Source organism: Littorina saxatilis, linkage group LG9 (assembly GCF_037325665.1).
Source record: "Littorina saxatilis isolate snail1 linkage group LG9, US_GU_Lsax_2.0, whole genome shotgun sequence".
NCBI lineage: Eukaryota > Metazoa > Mollusca > Gastropoda > Littorinimorpha > Littorinidae > Littorina > Littorina saxatilis.
The window spans coordinates 48,781,068-48,800,979 of record NC_090253.1 but is presented as its reverse complement, the minus strand read 5'-3'; the positions used below and the strand labels follow the sequence as shown (position 1 = coordinate 48,800,979).

General features: G+C 41.5%; 2 protein-coding genes across 7 annotated transcripts in view; both read left to right on the top strand.

The window, feature by feature from the left end:
- The window catches only part of LOC138976334 (uncharacterized), a 29,661-nt gene extending 27,933 nt beyond the window's left edge, over nucleotides 1-1,728 (top strand). For both annotated transcript variants that reach the window (XM_070349201.1, XM_070349200.1), the window contains exon 10: nucleotides 584-1,728. In XM_070349201.1, the coding sequence (XP_070205302.1) occupies nucleotides 584-778 (195 nt within the window). In that variant the 3' untranslated portion in view covers nucleotides 779-1,728. The remainder of the gene's footprint in view (nucleotides 1-583) is intronic.
- Nucleotides 1,729-3,693: 1,965 nt separating this feature from the next.
- The window catches only part of LOC138976320 (E3 ubiquitin-protein ligase Midline-1-like), a 35,704-nt gene continuing 19,485 nt past the window's right edge, over nucleotides 3,694-19,912 (top strand). The window contains exons 1-5 of one of the 5 annotated variants that reach the window (XM_070349181.1): nucleotides 3,696-3,857; nucleotides 6,286-7,399; nucleotides 10,598-10,729; nucleotides 16,102-16,257; nucleotides 18,967-19,146. In XM_070349181.1, coding sequence (XP_070205282.1) covers nucleotides 6,296-7,399; nucleotides 10,598-10,729; nucleotides 16,102-16,257; nucleotides 18,967-19,146 — 1,572 coding nt within the window. In that variant the 5' untranslated portion in view covers nucleotides 3,696-3,857; nucleotides 6,286-6,295. Of the gene's footprint in view, nucleotides 3,858-6,285; nucleotides 7,400-10,597; nucleotides 10,730-16,101; nucleotides 16,258-18,966; nucleotides 19,147-19,912 lie in introns of those variants that run through there. The other 4 variants (XM_070349179.1, XM_070349180.1, XM_070349182.1 and 1 more) reach the window with 4 other exon arrangements.

Sequence of the window (19,912 nt, the reverse complement as noted above, 5' to 3'; positions counted from 1 at the left end):
GTTCTGGTACATGTTTTTATACCAATAATTCACTGAATATTAGATTGAAACTGTATGCTTACAGATACATAAAGACAGTAACATTTAGCATAACTGTGACTCATACTGTTAGTTCCTAATCGATAAAACGGTGCAGAGGGTCATCATATCGTAAAATGCATGGTCGGCAATTAAACCGTCAATACCCCCAAAATTCGCATATGTGGCGAGACGCTTGGAAGGCATGGCAAATCCGACACACACTCAAAAGAAGATCTAACTCGACCTGTTCTCAATTTATCCAAACGCCCGCAGAAAAAATGTGCCTGTCAAACGTTCTAATGTCTTTTTGTTACTGACAATATCGTTATTGAAACAATGAGAGTGCGCTATGAGATTTATTGAGCAAATCTTGAAAATAATTACTGAACTCTGCGCTACACGCTTCGTTCAATAATTCATTTTCTCGAACTGCTCTGTAACTCTCTTTGCGCACTGTGATGTCTCAATAACTTAAATTATTTTGATATCATTGTAATTATCACTAAATATCTTGATATCATTGTTATCATCACGTTTGGTGTTAATTTCCATTTACGTGCAGGATCCTGCTAGGAAGCTCAGATGTCCAGGAAATAAATTGCCTCGGCGGCCAGGTGCCTGCCATCGCTTTGACCAGTCCAGTCTCGGCATCATCCTTATAAAACTGTATGGCAAAAGGGTCAATCTCATCACGATGAACACACCGATTGAAATTCGTCGGGGCGACACCGCTAAATGGTTTACGAAGTTACCCTAAATTAGGAATAACCAAGCAAAGAAAAGGTTACTCTTGCGGAAAATCGGAAATCCCGAAAACAGGGAGACAAAATATCACGAGACGATACGCAGTTCGAACGTTTCTTTTGCTTCGTTTTTGTTGTTAAAAACTGACCTATGAATAAAGAGCAGACATCGGCCTCGAGCTTGCACATCAATTTTGAAGAATTCGTTGCCTTTTTTCATTGACTATTTTATCTGCAAATATTAATCACGATCATTAAGACTTGCAAAATAGACTGCAGTCTGCTGAAAATACAATTTCTTGGTGGTTCCATCGTTAACCTTACCGTCCTGATCATTTAAAGTAGCACCAGACTATGCGAACGACACCAGCATGCATATGAAACACACCAACCTCACTACCTAACAGTTTTGCTGATCACGCATAAAGGTGTAACACTTTCTTATTCAGGTAGTGTACGATATTTTTCTGGCAATAGTCGTGTCCCCTGTTTTGAGTGAACACTGTTTTCTTCGGTGGTGCACTACCTGTGTTAAACAAAAAAAATGAAAAAAATACACAGCTGCGATAATTTTATCTTTATTTCAACTTCAAAAACATTGTTTTAGAGAGCAACAACGAAACTCAATGTATGAAGAATTTGAAATAAACGGTTGGTTATACCTACCTAAAGAAAAGCCGAACATCAGTCTCTGAGCGTATATTATTAAGTACATTGCGAACGAATTTTGATTAATCTAATTAATGTTTTTTTTTTAAAGAATTGATTATTTTAATTAGTTTTTGAATTTTGATTAATTGGTCACATTCAATATACACGTGTCCGTTCTGTAAATACGTTTGTGAAAAAGTATATTAACTATTAATTTGAATTGAGTTAGTTATCTTTGATAATTGTGATGGGCTGTGTTTTGGTATTACTGTTGTAGTTTTGTTTCTTGTTGTAATTTACCTATTTCACGTAACACCAGAATTTATATAAATACATTTTGCCTTGCCTCAATTGTGTGTGTGTGTGTGTGTGTGTGTGTGTGTGTGTGTGTGTGTGTGTGTGTGTGTGTGCGTGTGTGTATGTGCTAGTGTGTGTGTGTGTGGGGGGCTCAGAAAGAGAGAGACACAGAGAGAGAGAGACAGACAGAGACAGACAGACAGACAGAGAGGGAGAGGGAGATAGCGAGACAGACAGACAGACAGACAGACAGACACAGAGTTAGAGACAGGCAGAAAGACAGACAGACAGACAGTGACATTCAGGGAGAGACAAAGAAAGACAGACAGGCGTTCTCCTTGTGCTGGCGTTGCCTCAAAGGGAAGCAGTCATTCAAACTGAGTATCAGCATTTGTCCACACTGAATTCCCTCCCTTACTATAAATCGACACACTCCACAGATGAACATGGCGCCGCGACTTCATCTCATCAACAACCTATAGTCTACGTAGCATGGCGAGAACGTACACAGAAAGAAGGAGAAGAAGTTTTTCTTTTTCGACAAGGTAGGTGAAATGTGCGACAAAGTGCGATATCAGATTGTGTTTGTTCGTGCAGCGTATCATGCGAATACAGTGGAGCTTCTGTTTTAGACCTTCACAAATGTGAAATAATCATGTTTTTAAACGGAGAGAGTTTTAAAACGGAGGAAAATGTACAGGGTAATAAACAGACAACGTGCAAACACACAACAATCAGGCTTTTCGTTAATTGGAGCAATTAAGTGACGGCGCACGCGATGAAAACAATGCACTGTGTATTGCCGGCCCATGTTGATTATGACACAAAGACGGAAACATGATCTGTCTCGGCACCACATTGCATGGTTTAGGATTCAAAGGCAAAACACAGTTACATACCATAATTTTACCTGATTACATCGACGACATCAACATCAATGTGAAATTATCAGTCTAATATCAGTTACAGGCGCAGCGTTTACATTGAATTTCATAAAATGAAATAACAAAAGATATTATTTAAACAAACGGCAATTTTTAAGAATATCAACACGCCCACTATTACACCACACACACACACGCACACGCACATACACACACACACACACACACACACACACACAATCGCGTGTTCACAAACACACGCACAAACATTCACACACACACACACACTCACACACCCGCATGCATGCACGCATACACACTCATACATACACAATTACACAGACACACACACACACACGCACGCACGCATACACACACACACACATACAGACATGATACACACACACACAGACACACACACACACACACACACACACACGCACGGTGTCCGCAGGTGCTCTACAAGTTACAACACATATGGCTTGTAATTCAGTCAAGACCCAGCGGAGATATCAAAAGGAAACACTTGTAAAAGGCTCATGTGTGCCTTGATCCGTTGGGTCTTGACTGAAAAACAAGCCATAACAATAAAAAAAAATTAAAAAAACACACACGCTCGTGTTGTATCCTAGACAGGATTATAAAGTGCTTCTGACACCCCATTATTCAAATCCTCGCGTAATCAGTTCACTCCTATGAATTCGTGCTTGACATTGTTTGCAAGGTCACAGCACAAATAAAATAAACGGAGTCGCAAGAAAATACTATACATTATGTGTTTGTACACGCACGTGTGCGCACGCTTTTGTGTGTGTGTGTGTGTGTGTGTGTGTGTGTGTGTGTGCGCGCGCACCACCCGCACGTGTACGTAACAATTTGTTTCTCATAACTCATAACTCATAACTCATAACTTTTTATTGATCCAACAAAGGAAATTAAATTGGTCATCAGCACATATAGGTCATTAATTAATAATTGTAAAAGAAGAAGAGAAGAAAATTCTACTACTTGTACCATAACGAACTCCAGTGTACAGTACGTTGTAGCCTGACACTTACCGGGCGGGATAGGACTGATACCAATGGCAAGTGCCTATCCGTGATACGCTCGTTTGAAAGGGGAAGTAATGTAACACTGCAGCTGCAGACGATCGCAGTCCGCCATATTTTTGACCTGAATACTTCGTCACGGAGTGACTCTGTCAGCAGTGTTATTGTCATTTGATCTTTTTCCTGTTCAGCAGAAGTGAGTACTCAGACAGGTATGTTTCAGTGACAAATGTGTTTCTTCCTTGAATCTACTATCCTGATTCTACCGCAAAAACGTGTCTTTTAGGCGTATGTGTATCTGAAAGTAGGCCACGGAGTATCGATTGAAGTTTGCCAACAACACAGGGATCCTCTTCGTGTTTTTGTTGTTGAGGCCCTAGCTCTTTCGTCCCACCCAAATCGCTCTAGTTACGTGGCGAGACGTGCATGCTGATAACTGGCGGTTAGTTGCTATTAATTGCTGATTACTGTGTTCACTTCAGAGAATTTGCAGCGCTCTGTGTATGCTGTTGTTCTTGCTTCTCAGGTCCCACAGTTATTAATTACCTGCTATTCACACTTGGTCGTGTGACTGAGTTTTCTTCCACACCAGATTACGTTGATTGTCTAACGAAGCCGTCAGGTTGAGTTAGACATCAAGTGTTGACATAGTCAGCGACTGTCTGACGCACATCTAAGAATTTACAGAAACTGGTTGCTGTAGTGTTTTTCTTTTGTTTTGATATTTTGACTATTAAATTTGAATGCAATGTATACTGAGTAAATCACGGTCGTCGGTATAGACATAGAATTATTCACGACTTCTCGGGTGACAGTAGCGTTTTGATCGGGTTTTTTAGGCTATAACCGCAAGTATTACTGTTTAAAAGCATTTAGTTTTACGTCGTATACAGCAAGCCTGTACATTTCTGTATACGAGGTCGATTGTGTTTATTCAGTGAAACATATACCGCACACTTTTCAAATCAAAATCTCAATTGTGATGTCCTTTTATATCCGGTTATGTATTGCCTGCATTATTTAGAGGCCCCCTCAACTGTATTTACAAAAGAAACCTGTTATATAAGACCATACCCTGCTAGAATTATATACAGCTTCTAGATGAATACCCGCTTCGCCGGGTACGGCTTCGCCGGGACGAAGTCGAGCTGAATACCCGGCTGCGCCGGGGACCCGTGTACGCCGGCTTCGCCGTCACACCGCACGAAGGAAGGGAGATAAACGCTCAAAACACTGGGGAATAGTAATACCCGGCTTCGCCGGGACAGTGACCTTCTAAAAATAGTATAACGGGAATATGGATTGAGCGTTGTCGACAGCGACCTTCTAAAAATAGAAACGGGAATATGGATTGACGCCACACGAAGGAAGGGATTTGTTTGTTTGTTTGCTTAACGCCCAGCCGACCACGAAGGGCCACATCAGGGCGGTGCTGCTCGAAGGAAGGTAGATAAACGCTGAAAACACTGGAGAAGAAAAGGAAGAGTTACTGGGAATGGATCCAGATAAAAACCAAAATCGGTTCAGCGCTACGCGCTGAGAGCACGTGTTGAAATATCTCATCGAGCAGGTTGTGTCCGGGGTGTAGCTGAATATGGCCACCAAATTTGAAACAGATCCATCGAGAACCTTGGGCGTGCATCGCGGACACACGCACGCACGCACGCACGCACGCACGCACGCACGCACGCACGCACGCACACACGCACACACACACACACACACACACACACACACACACACACACACACACACACACAAGTCGTATAGATGCGTGTGTCAAGGTGAAATACTTTCTGACGCGCATTTGTGTGTGCATCAGCACAAACAACATCAAATAACAAGAGTCACACTCGCTCCCGTTTGAATGAAATGTGTCCCATAAGTTATAAACTGGACTCGCTTACCAACGTGAGCAAGTGCCGAAAATGAGGCTGTATGAACAGAAACATCCTGCGTACGAACGGAAACATCCGGTGTATGAACGGAATCAGTTGACACACCGTGAGTGTGACAGGAACAGCACAAAAAAATGTACCAGTGACAATGACGCCATTCCTGATCATTACCATGTAGAATTCCACCCCTGTCACAAGGTTTTGAATTAAAACAAAACATTCTCAGCCTTGAATCCATGTAGAAAAATGATTCCTACAGCAAATATCTAAGTTAATAAAGCAACCATCATATATTTACTGCCCCCTTGCCCACGACTAAAAATGTTGAGTTACAGCGATAACTATAGTCATACGTAATGTAAGTTGGTTTTGAACTCAGCCGTAGTAGCTGTCATTTGCGAACCTCGTAAAAGCTCCAAGCTATTATTGTTTGCTTATTTAGCAACTTGACACAAGTAATCATATTCAGATGAACAGTTAGTAGAGATGGTAAAATCATTTGCTCTGTGTGCATAAAATTAAGGCATTACTTCTGGAGATGTAAGTCCCCAAACCTACAATTTTGCTTTCATTCTGGTGAGTTGCGTAACATCTGAACAAACTCTTGAAATGCTCGGAATTTACACTTGAAGTACTTTTTGTACGTTGACACATTTAGTTGATCAATCTGAAAAAAGTGTTGTAATAATGTTGTGCTTTTTTGCACAATTTGTCTATTCACCTATCTCAGTTCCTGTTGCAGAATTTTCATTATGGCATCAGCTGCTATACCTTTTGATGGTAATGACACGGAATGCTCCGTGTGTCACGAGCTGTTCAAGAACCCCAAACTGCTGCCCTGTGCTCACGTCCTGTGTCGCCACTGTCTTCTCTCCTGGCTCGCCTCCAACCCCGGGGCCCTCTGTCCGCTCTGCAGGGGCGCCATCGCGGACCCCAAAGAGAAAAGCAGGACGAAGGGGTGGGAGGAGGTGGTGGACGCCTTACCAGATGACGTCGCCATGGCAGCGCTGGTGGAGAGTACGCGTGTACTGAGCCGGGACCACGTGTGTGCTGGATGTGAAGATTCGGGAGCCGTATCCATTTGTCTTCACTGTGGCGACATGCTGTGCGCGTCCTGCACGAGGGCTCACGGCAACCTGTCGGCCACACGCCAGCACACAGTGGAGACCCTGGCCACCATGACAGCGGAGCGACTCGCCACCAACCAGTTCGCCGCGTGCTGCGTGCACAGCGACAAGCCGTCGGAACTCTACTGCCCCACGCACGGCGCCGCCATTTGCCATCTCTGCGCCAGCTCCGAGCACCGCGCATGTCCGGAAGTGACGCTTTTCGAGAAACGCCTGAACGAGCTGCAACAGGAGTTGTCAGCCATGTCTGAGATGTTGAAAGCTGCTGAAGGCAACCTGGACAAAGCAATCAGCCAGTTGGATCAGCAGCTCGAGGAAGCAGAACGGAATGCGAACAAATCCCTTGCTGAAATCGACGAAGCCTGTGATCGGCTGGAGAAGTCCATCAAGGCCTGCAGACGTCGCCTTAGGGAGCTGACGCTGGTCGCCAAGGAGAAAGTCGAAGAGTCCGTGCAAGCAACAAGAGCTGACATGCTGAGTCGTCGAGGAAGAATGACGTCACACCGACGTGTTGTTGACCGCGTGAAGGTGACGTCACCCCCTGGCAAGCTGGAAAAAGCCACCACTACTGTCAGACTGCGTGTTCAAGGACTGAATCTCAGAGTGACGGTTCCTTCGTCCATTCTTTCCATGAAAACGATCAAGGTTGATAACACAACATTGGCGAGACTGGAAAAAGAACTTACTTTCCTCGGTGAAGAGAGACATATTTCAGGTGCTTTAAGCGAGGTAATATAACTTTTCTTTCAAACACGTTGAAAAAGTAGCACACACACACACACACACACATACACACACACACACACACACACATACACACACACACACACACACACACACACACACACACAAACTCTCCAAAAGTTAAAAAAAGGGGGGGGGGGGGTACCAATATACCATCGAAAGTCAAAACATAATTATGGGTCATGTTAAATAATGACAAATCAACATCCCTCTTGAAAAAGCTATTATTCACTACCTTCCTCTTTTCCTCTTTATCTCTTAATACCTACCTATACCTACCTACCTATAATACTATCTGAATATTATGTTATTACAATATAATCTGTTAGTGGCCACAAGAGAGGATTTTGACAGACACTCAAGAATTCGTAGTTCTCGATCCTGCAGTCCTTTACACACTCTTGTGCAACTGTAATCCTTGCCGATACCGTTATCCAAATCCCAAGTTCCTCCTCGAGGAAACACTACTTCGCACTTAGTGAAAAGCACCGGTTCGTTTCAACGTCCAGTGTTGATGGGGACTCCACCGTCCTTCCACCTTCGCCGATGTGGATACTTGTCCTGACATCGTCACGAATTCATCTCCAGTGTGGGTACCAACCCCCGGACACCATCATGGAAACAAAACCGGCACGGTTGGCCTGGTGGTAAGGCGTCCGCCCCGTGATCGGGAGGTCGTGGGTTCGAACCCCGGCCGGGTCATACCTAAGACTTTAAAATTGGCAATCTAGTGGCTGCTCCGCCTGGCGTCTGGCATTATGGGGTTAGTGCTAGGACTGGTTGGTCCGGTGTCAGAATAATGTGACTGGGTGAGACATGAAGCCTGTGCTGCGACTTCTGTCTTGTGTGTGGCGCACGTTATATGTCAAAGCAGCACCGCCCTGATATGGCCCTTCGTGGTCGGCTGGGCGTTAAGAAAAACAAACAAACAAACATCATGGAAACTCCTAGAGAATAACCAAAGTCTTAATATAACATTCTCTTAAAGCATCTCTCCTTTCTAAACAGTCGTGTATCATCTCTCTCGTTCATTCTTCCCTTTCTTTCCCTCTTGGCCATATTTACTAAATACCTAACGTAATCCAACATAATAATTATCACACTTCCATTCTCCATTCACTTTCCAAACTAAACATTACACACGTACTTCTGACATCATTTCATGTATGTCATTCCGTCCACAATCAATATCCAAGCTATACTTGACCCATGGATCACTTAATCCATTACTGACACTACCATACATAGCATCAACATCTTAACATAACATAAATGTGTAACAACATTTATGTTCAAGAAATTACCCAACACAAACGTAATTCAATCTCAACTAGAATCCTCTTAAAAACTTCACACTAGAATTTAGTGCACTTTGCATACACTAACATTTATATTCCAGCTTGGTATTCAAGCTTCAATATTATACAACATAATAAATCATTTACCTCAAGAGACCCGTCTCGAGAAGGAGTTGTTCTTGTTCCCTGAACAAGACGACAAGCGCAAACCAACCTCCTTGGTTTCTAGTTTGATACGCTGTAACTCTCTCGGTCTCGAAACCAGCTATATTGCTCACTAGAATGAATACCCGCTTCGCCGGGTAGCCGGCTTCGCCGGGAAGAAGTACTTAGAGCCGTACGCCGAACTATGGACCCGTCAAGCTTAGGTCCCTCCCAGATTCGTGGAATGGGAACAGCACGAAAATGATTCAGTGGCCATAATGCCATTCCTGACCATATCGAGTCCCATCCTTGTCGACGAATGTAACCGTGTTAATCACCTTTGGAGGCGAACTCCACTCAAACAGGACTGAGCAAGTTATGGCTTCTCAAAGGAAGGCCAGTACATAAAATTACACAAAAGCCGCCAGACCACATCACAAACAGAACTGAAGAATGCACAGGTGTTGCTTACATAGAGACACACACACTCACACACACACACACACAAACACAGAGAAGCCGTATCTATAGAGAGATAGATGACAGTGTATTTTTCGCGTGGCTATAAATTGATTCGACCTTTGCACTTTTACAGTGAGGATAATTTACGGGTCCAATTTACGTTCTGTACACTGCGTTGACCTTCTAAAAATAGGTAACAGTAACAGAACGCCGGGAATATCCGAAGACGCTCAGCGCAGTGGACAGCGCAGTGTAGTAACTTACAACTGAACGGGAAAGCCACACGAAGGAAGGGAGATAAACGCCAAACACTGGAGAAGATAAGGAAGAGTTACTTATAATGGTGAAATGAACACAAAAACGAAAATGAGTTCAGCGCTGCGCGCTGAGAGCACGTGTTGAAATATCTCATCGATGATATTGTGTCCGGGGTGTAGCTGAATACGGTGTCCAAATTTGAAAAAGATCCACCGAGAACTTTGGCGTTGTGATGTGGTGTAGCGGCTATGGTGTGTCGGTATGGGGGCCCGGGTAAGCTGAGGTGGAACCAAAATAGCTGAGGTGGAACCAAAATCGGTTCCGCGCTGCGCGCTGAGAGCACGTGTTGAAATATCGACCAGGTTGTGTCGTGTCCCGGGTCTACTTGAATATGCCCACCAAATTTGAAGCAGATCCATCGAGAACTTTGGCCGTGCATCGCGCACAGACACACAGACACACAGACAGATACACAGACAGACACACAGACACTAGTCGTATATATATATAGAAACTCGTAAACACAGTTCTGTTAAGCCAGGGCTATTTCCTCGTGAATCACACGAAACCCGTGATATCGCTTCTAACCTGTCTACGCATCAACAATCCATTCTTTAGGGAGGTTAAAATCACGACGTATTTACAAAGCTCAACCTATCTCCAAATACCTTACTCACATCTTTGTGACAACCTACCTCTATTTCAAACAACCCTCAAAGCTCTCTGCTTAGCTGACTTTAACTTCCTAATTAACTACGTAAGCAAATATATATTTAATGTATCCGACTATCAAACAAAGGAACTAATTAAGAAACCATTTGTGTAACTAAGGACTGACTGGGTAACTGACTTATTACCTAACTAACTAGCTAACTGACTAAAGAACTAACTAACTAACTAACTAACTAACTAACTACCAAACCAACTTACTAACTAGCTAACTAACTAACTAACGAACAACCTAATTAACTAACTAAATATGTTGATATTACCGGTAGTGTTTGTTTGACATCTCATTTAGGCAAAGACATGGCAGTTTATGAAAAGCGAGAACATCGTCCTCAGCAACGGTAACCGAACTGCAGAGAAGGTGCGAGGACAAACTGCAATTGTCCTGTCAAGCTCGCCCATGAAAGAAAACATGCTTTATGAGGTGAGAAAAGTGCAACAGGAACTCACATTTCCATTATTTTATTACATTTACAGAAAATACTACTTTACTCCGTCACGGCGGAGGGCTGACCGTGCACCCAAAAGCGGACTCAACCAAATGGGTATTTTTTGAAAGCTTGGGGCCTGCCGAACATAAAAATCGATGTTAACAAGAAATATTCAAGGGCGCACGTTCTCTTTTCAGTCAAAATTCAACTATACCCTGAAGAGTGATGCACGAGCATTTCAGACGCTTGCCTCTGAAAAAAGAAGTTCTCAGCCAAATTACGAACTCAAACTGGTACGTTTTACATATAAATGTGTTAGTTGGTATCTTTTGATTATCACAAAACAATTTGCGACTGCTTTGGCCGAGGATGCTGGTGACAGTATCATTATTATGAACCCTACCCTAAATCCAGGAAAGACGTCGTCCAAAATGTAGGTAAGTTTTGATTAAAAATAAATTCACACAAGACTAGTATTGTTGTTTGGCTTCAATGGATATATTTTCGTCAAGTATGATGTCTTTACATAATATCTGTAAAATATGAATGGATTTGAACCATATACTATGTCACTATGACCTTCCAATCTTCCTAACCCCCAGCCCAGTAAAGCGTGCGAGACGTTTCCTGAACAAATGTCGCTTTGTGGTGCGAGTTCAGTGTGACATGATTAGTTTCCAGAACCCCATTTCTGACTTTCGAAGTTTATCTACATACATTTAGCAATGCACGAGCAAAATATGACAACTTAATGGTGCCTTTTGGTTTAATGCTATGGTAAAAAATCCTAGTGATAGTGTTTACAGCTTGAAACAAAACATAACTGAGAGGAGTAGTCTTCCTCAATCTGGTTCAGAGCATAATGTATTTCTATTTTCAGAGGTAGCATTATTTCTGATAAGAGCTAGAGCCAATATAATGATGCTGAATATTTGAAAAATGAACTTTGTGACTCATCTGAGTAGCAGAAGAGCCTTCGTGATCGTCAGCGTAAGGCTGGCTGTCTTCAAGGCAATTCCTAGATGAACAACTTAACACTGCGTTCGATTATTCGCCCGTTTCTTAAGCTAGAGGTTTGAAACTTTACACGCGTCTAGGGCTACATGAACGCTTTACAATACATACAATATAGTTGACTCTCGCGTTATTTAAAGGTCACAACAAGGTCATTACCAGGCAAAAACGAGGGAAAACCGACGGAAAGTACCGTTTTCTGCAACTGTTTGTTAGAAAAAGATTTCAAATTCAATCATTTTTGGGGGATTAACGCATCTCTAGACATGACAATCATCCGATTATCAGACATCAATTGTGGAGGTCACGACAAGGTCATTACCAGGCAAAAACGAGGGAAAACCGAGGGAAAATACCATTTTCTGCAACTTGTGTGAAAGTAAAAGCTTTCAAACTCCATCTTCTTCTGGTATTGGCGCATCTCTAGGCATGACAATCATCTGATTAACAGTCCTCAATTTTCAAGGTCACAACCAGGTCATTACCAGATAGAACCGAGAAAAAACCGAGAAAAAATACCATTTTCTATAACTTTTTTGTAAGTAAGAGCTTATAAACTCCATCTTCTTCTGGGATTAGCGCTGATTTCAATGACCCTGAAGTCCGAGGAAAGTTTTCTTGGCCCATGCCTAGTTTGAAGGTCATGACAAGGTCAAGTTTACACGTTTTCTATTTGTGTTCGGCTATTTTCTAAGCTAAAGCTGTTGACGCAGATTCATGACATCTTCCTTCGCCCACAGAGGCTCTAGGGGGGTGGGCGGGGCTGGATGTAATAGGGGTAGAAGAGAAGGGGAGAGAGAAGAAAAAGTCAATGTTAAGGTGTTCATCTACCGATAGGCTTGCGGTCTGCAAGCCTGACTCTGAGGATCACACCGGCTGTTCTGGCACTCAGACGAGTCATAAAGTTGATATATTTTCCGTCGTTTTACCCAGTAATGACCTTGTTGTGTGACCTTTAAATATTACGAGAGTCAACAATATTTGTTTCATGTCTTATAATGCCCTAGACGTGTGTAAAATCCCATCCTTGTCATGACCTTCAAACATTGCATGGGTCAAGAAAACTTTCCAAAGACTTCAGGGTCATTGAAATCAGCGCTAATCCTAGAAGAAGATGGAGTTTATAAGCTCTTACTTACAAAAAAGTTGCAGAAAGTGGTATTTTCCCTCGGTTTTTCCATCGGTTTTATCTGGTAATAACCTTGTTGTGACCTTGAAAATTGAGGACTGTTAATCAGATGATTGTCATGTCTAGAGATGCGCCAATACCAGAAGAAGATGGAGTTTGAAAGCATTTACTTACACACAAGTTGCAGAAAATGGTATTTTCCCTCGGTTTTCCCCGGTAATGACCTTGTCATGACCTCCACAATTCATGACTGTTAATCAGATGATTGTCATGTCTAGAGATGCGCTAATCCCAGGAAACAATTGAATTTGAAAGTTCATTCTTACAAACAGTTGCAGAAAATGGTACTTTCCCTCGGTTTTTCTTCGGTTTTACCTGGTGATGACCTTGTTGTGTGACCTTTAAATATTACGAGAGTCAACAATATTTGCGTTATGTCTCATAAATCCCAAGACGTGTGTAAAGTTGTAATTAAGCTTTAGCTTCGAAAATAGCTGACGTCCAGAAATTATTTTATTTGACCGTAAAAGATATTCCCAAATAGAAAACGTGTAAATTTGACCTTGTCATGACCTTCAAACATTGCATGGGTCAAGAAAACTTTCCTCGGACTTCAGGGTCATTGAAATCATCGCTAATCCCAGAAGAAGATGGAGTTTATAAGCTCTTACTTACAAAAAAGTTATAGAAAATGGTATTTTCCCTCGGTTTTCTCTCGGTTTTATTTGGTAATGACCTTGTTGTGACCTTGAAAATTGAGGACTGTTAATCAGATGATTGTCATGCCTAGAGATGCGCCAATACCAGAAGAAGATGGAGTTTGAAAGCTTTTACTTACACACAAGTTGCAGAAAATGGTATTTTCCCTCGGGTTTCCCTCGTTTTTATCTGGTAATGACCTTGTCGTGACCTCCACAATTGATGTCTGATAATCGGATGATTGTCATGTCTAGAGATGCGTTAATCCCAGGAAACAATTGAATTTGAAATCTTTTTCTTGCAAACAGTTGCAGAAAATGGTACTTTCCGTCGGTTTTCCCTCGTTTTTGCCTGGTAATGACCTTGTTGTGACCTTTAAATAACGCGAGAGTCAACTATATTTTACGTATTGTAAAGCGTACATGTAGCCCTAGACGCGTGTAAAGTCTCAAAGCTCTAGCTTAAGAAACGGGCGAATAATCGAACGCAGTGTTAAGTTGTTCATCTAGGAATTGCCTTGAAGACAGCCAGCCTTACGCTGACGATCACGAAGGCTCTCTTGCTACTCAGATGAGTCAGAAAGTTTATTTTTCAAATATTCAGCATCATTATATTGGCTCTAGCTCTTATCAGAAATAATGCTACCTCTGAAAATAGAAATACATTATGCTCTGAACCAGATTGAGGAAGACTATTCCCATCTGTTATGTTTTGTTTCAAGCTGTAAACACTATCACTAGCAATTTTACCATAGCATTAAACCAAAAGGCACCATTAAGTTGTCATATTTTGCTCGTGCATTGCTAAATGTATGTAGATAAACTTTGAAAGTCAGAAATGGGGTTCTGGAAACTAATCATGTCACACTGAACTCGCACCACAAAGCGACATTTGTTCAGGAAACGTCTCGCACGCTTTACTGGGCTGGGGGTTAGGAAGATTGGAAGGTCATAGTGACATAGTATATGGTTCAAATCCATTCATATTTTACAGATATTATGTAAAGACATCATACTTGACGAAAATATATCCATTGAAGCCAAACAACAATACTAGTCTTGTGTGAATTTATTTTTAATCAAAACTTACCTACATTTTGGACGACGTCTTTCCTGGATTTAGGGTAGGGTTCATAATAATGATACTGTCACCAGCATCCTCGGCCAAAGCAGTCGCAAATTGTTTTGTGATAATCAAAAGATACCAACTAACACATTTATATGTAAAACGTACCAGTTTGAGTTCGTAATTTAGCTGAGAACTTCTTTTTTCAGAGGCAAGCGTCTGAAATGCTCGTGCATCACTCTTCAGGGTATAGTTGAATTTTGACTAAAAAGAGAAAGTGCGCCCTTGAATATTTCTTGTTAACATCGATTTTTATGTTCGGCAGGCCCCAAGCTTTCAAAAAATACCCATTTGGTTGAGTCCGCTTTTGGGTGCACGGTCAGCCCTCCGCCGTGACGGAGTACTTGGCTTGCTGTGTCGTACCAGATGTACACGAGTTGTACTTTAAAATATTGAAATGCGAGCGAAACTAAGCTTTTCGATTTTCGAAAAAGCAACGAGTGGAAATCTGGTACGACACATCAACACATTGAAATTAAAGATAACGCGGTTGACCATATCAGGAACATAAATTGCAGTCAAAAAGTGTTCTAAAATGTCTTACCCAATTCCTTGGAAATTTGGTGCCACTTCATCCAAGTGGAAAACTATTATAGTAGCAACAAGCGTCGTGCTACTTAGGCGTGTATATGTTTAGATCTAAGCAGCAGAATGACCGAGGTCTTTTGCATGGATTGGAACCCTTGACCCTAGGATCACAAGGATTATCAGAATGGTTAAGTACCACATAATGTCAAGAATTGCGCATGGAATAGGTGCATGATTTTACTAAATTACATGAACAACATTGATAGCCTGAAAGCTTCCATTCTAGAGTCGGATTGTTTTGCTGAAATAATTTCTCTTATTTACATAGCAATGCCAATTAGCAAATCAACTGGGCAAACACTTCCTTAGCTGACAAGAAAGCAGCCAGTCGTTGAATTTGTTGGTATATGTCCAAGAGGAATCGTGGTAAACATGCTGATAATAAGACGATTTGCAAGGAAAGAGACAGGCCCTTGAAGACGTGCTGCTTATCTTATCAGACTGGCCATGTTACTAAACTAAACAAGGTACATGATTTTGTTTACAAATGTCGTTAAACAAATAAATGTTCAAACCCTGGTTGAACTCAGAACGAAACAAAAATCAACCAAAAATCATCGTCTCCCGTTGAGCTGTTTTCAACTCATTGGTAAAGTACTAATTGTCATTTAAGATTACATGAGTCTCGATACCAACCGTGTGTGTGTGTGTGTGTGTGTGTGTGTGTGTGTGTGTGTGTGTGTGTGTGTGTGTGTGTGTGCGTACGTTCGTACGTTCGTGCGTGCGTGTGTGCGTGTGTGCATGTGTATATGCTTGCGTGTGTGCATGTGTATATGCTTGCGTGTGTGTGTATTTGAATTCCTCGTGCAGGTTCAAATTGATACCAGGAAGGGCAAGTCTTCTGACTTCTTTCCATGCGGTGTTGTAAAATCACACCCCGACACTTTGAAGATACCAAAGACAGCCCTGGACGGATGGGCCGATGCAGTTGTGTTTAGCTCCACGGTCTTCCAGTTTGGATCTGAGGTACATAACGTTAATTAAATGAATACAAAATGTATTAAATCATTAATCAATTAAATACTATAAAGGCGCTCAAGCACCTTTGCTTTTGAGGAAATGAATATTTACTTGTTGTTTCAAAACTGTGCTGCCTAATCATAAAGGCAGCTACTTTATATAGCCCGTCGCGATATAACCTTGAACGGTTGAAAACGACGTTAAACACCAAATAAAGAAAGAAAGAAAGCTACTTATAGGGTTTTCTAGATTTTGACACATTATCACGTGATCTTTGGAATGAACACACGAAGTGCCATGCATTTCGTCAACATATAATCGTGAAGTTACTTGACAAAATACATGGCCAGGCATTCTAAAACAACACACACCAATACTTTCAGAAAAGGGGCTTAAATTCCAGGGACATTCTTGAGGCCATTTGGACACGTATGGAAAAAAGGCGCTTTCTTAGGCGAGTACTAAAAACGTAGTCAGCGGAATAGACGAGAAAGAGAAAACTTGTAACACAGGGTGACACGAAAAAAACAGATCCCACCAAAAGTTTAATATTTTCTGAAATAATCAGCCGATTCTTTTATTTTTTCAGGTGAGCCAAGCTGAAATGATGTTCTAACAGCCCACCAAGTTTGAGCTTCAAGATGTCATGGACAACGGAGCATAAGACATTTATAGTCGAGGCCTATTTTCGGTCGAATTCTATCCACGCTGCTCAACTGGAATTCAAAAGACAGTTTGGACGTAGAGACTTTCCTGTTAAATCAGTTATCTATGGATGGAGGGATAAGTTCAGAGACCATGGGACTGTCAATAACCTCAATAGTAAAAACCCTAACAGGGGATCCCACTCTGGTCGACCTAAATCAGCAAGGACACCGAGGAATATTGATTCAGTCAGAGAGTCTGTTGTGCGCAGCCCGAGCAAATCTGTTCGCCGGCGAAAATAGGCCTCGACTATAAATGTCTTATGCTCCGTTGTCCATGACATCTTGAAGCTCAAACTTGGTGGGCTGTTAGAACATCATTTCAGCTTGGCTCACCTGAAAAAATAAAAGAATCGGCTGATTATTTCAGAAAATATTAAACTTTTGGTGGGATCTGTTTTTTTCGTGTCACCCTGTACGACCTCCATCGTCGAAGACATGCAGGTATACTCACAACAAGCAATGAAGCCTTTATCAGGGTGAATGATCTGCTAATGACAGAACGACACCTGACTGCTGAGAACATAGTAACTTTTAACTCGCCATTTCATTTGCAAGTGTTTCTCGCATTCTGACGCATGATCTGGCAATAGGGAAGATACAAAGTATGATCCAAACAAAATGATCAAATGTGATTTTCGCAGAGACTGTTTGGCGTATCTGGCCCAAAATACAGCAGTCATCAGAACTACTCTCCTCCTACGTCGATGCAAAGTCACAAGTGTCTAAGCCAATCAGAAGAGGTCTTAAGGTGGCCTTATTTGGGGTTGCTTTTGAGTTCTGAATTGACGGCTTTTTTGAGGTCCTGGGTGCAGTGAAACTTGTTGGCAAAAAGTTTGATTTTCAAAAGAGGGTATAACCAGAAATCACAAGGGGTGTCGTCAGGTCTGAAGAATGTGTAAGGCAAAAATGTGATCATTTGGTCTTTTAGGAATGGAGTTACGGCCCTTATTTTGTGGAGACTGACATTTTCGTGAAGGAGAAGGGTAGTCTGGGTTTTGCAGTTTGGTCGCTGACTGCAAAACTCGCAAGTAAGTTTGGGTAAACAGGTTTCTACATGTATAGTACGTGACATTGACATTGATATCGACAGCAACGGGACCTTCGTGGTCGAAAAATTCAGCGAATTGCCCAGTTTCTGCTTTGAAAACCTCGCTTACAAATGTGATGCATCTCGTCATTTTGGTATAGACACGCTTTGTTTTTGTGTTCTTTGGCACTAAAGTAGAATGAAACCAAAGTCTCATTATCAGTGACTACAGTAACAACAAATGTGGGTATACTGGGTTCACAACGGTTGAGCAGATCGCGTACGAGAGGACCCTGATGCTAGTCCGTTCCCATGTCAGCTAATGAGGCACCTATTTTGCGGCCAGCTTTTGAAGCAGAAAATCATTGAGTAGAATTCTCTGGACGGTTCCATATGAAAGTTTACGTTTTGCACTTTATACTCGCATGTTCACTTTTTAATCTTAGTTCTTGAATTTTGACACAGCAGCTTGAAGCGCTCTTCGGAAGTTATTTTGGCTTGTCAGAGTTATTCCCCTTTTCCCCAGTTTCGATTTACCCTTTCTTTTGTCAGATTGTAGAATATGGAACAGCTTTGATTCATGTAACGTTCTTCAGCTTTGTAGACATTTTCTTTGTACTATCATCCAGCTACACTCCCATCCTCACTGTCCTATTTTGAGGACAGTCGACGTTTATTGAACAGTTCCTGCTTTGGTCTCGGAATTGTACTTTTTGATTTTTTAAGATATACTTCTATGTTAACAAAACGACTACGATCTTGACAACAGACTGCGGAATTTCAAAGAAGTTAAGGCTGCGAACATTTGGAATAGCTCTCGTATTGTAAGGCTCCCTCCCATCACACCCCCATTCTACACTCAATCTCAAGCCCCTCCTCCCCCATTCTCTCCTTTTTAGATTGCAGTCGATATTTATTGAAACAGTTCTACTTCAAGTCTCACAAGCGTACTGTTTTAGAAATCTATTTCAATTTTAACAGAAAGACTACAATATTGACAAGAGACTTCGAAATCTAAAAGAAGGAACTCGTGTTGGATTTGTCCGCGATGCCGGCGGATTTCTTCATCTGTACATTGACGGGGAGAAGCAGTGGATTTATGCTCGCAACCTTCCCAAGGACTGCTACGTCTTCTTTGAGCTTCTGCACACTTATCAAAAGGTTAATAATCTTCTTCTTGATCTTGTTTTTCGTCTTGTTGTTGTTCTTGTTGATGTTGTTGTTGTTATTTTTACATTTGGTCAAGTTTTGACTAAATGTTTTAACATAGAGGGGGGAATCGAGACGAGGGTCGTGGTGTATGTGTGTGTGTGTGTGTGTGTCTGTCTGTCTGTCTGTCTGTCTGTGTGTGTGTGTAGAGCGATTCAGACTAAACTACTGGGCCGATCTTTATGAAATTTGACATGAGAGTTCCTGGGTATGATATCCCCGGAAATATTTTTCATTTTTTCGATAAATACCTTTGATGACGTCATATCCGGCTTTTTGTAAAAGTTGAGGCGGAACTGTCACACCCTCATTTTTCCATTAAATTGATTGAAATTTTGGCAAAGCAATCTTCGACGATGGCCGGGGTTTGGTATTGCACTTCAGTTTGGTGGCTTAAAAACTAATGAGTGAGTTTGGTCATTAAAAATCGGAAACTTGTAATTAAAATTATTTTTTTATTAAGCGATCCAAAAACAATTTCATCTTATTCTTCGTCATTTTCTGATTCCAAAATCATATACATATGTTATATTTGGATTAAAAACAAGCTCTGAAAATTAAAAATATAAAAATTATGATCAAAATTAAATTTCCCAAATCGTTTTAAAAATTATTTCATCGTATTCCTTGTCGGTTCCTGATTCCAAAAACATATAGATATGATATGTTTGGATTAAAAACACGCTCAGAAAGTTAAAACGAAGAGAGGTACAGTAAA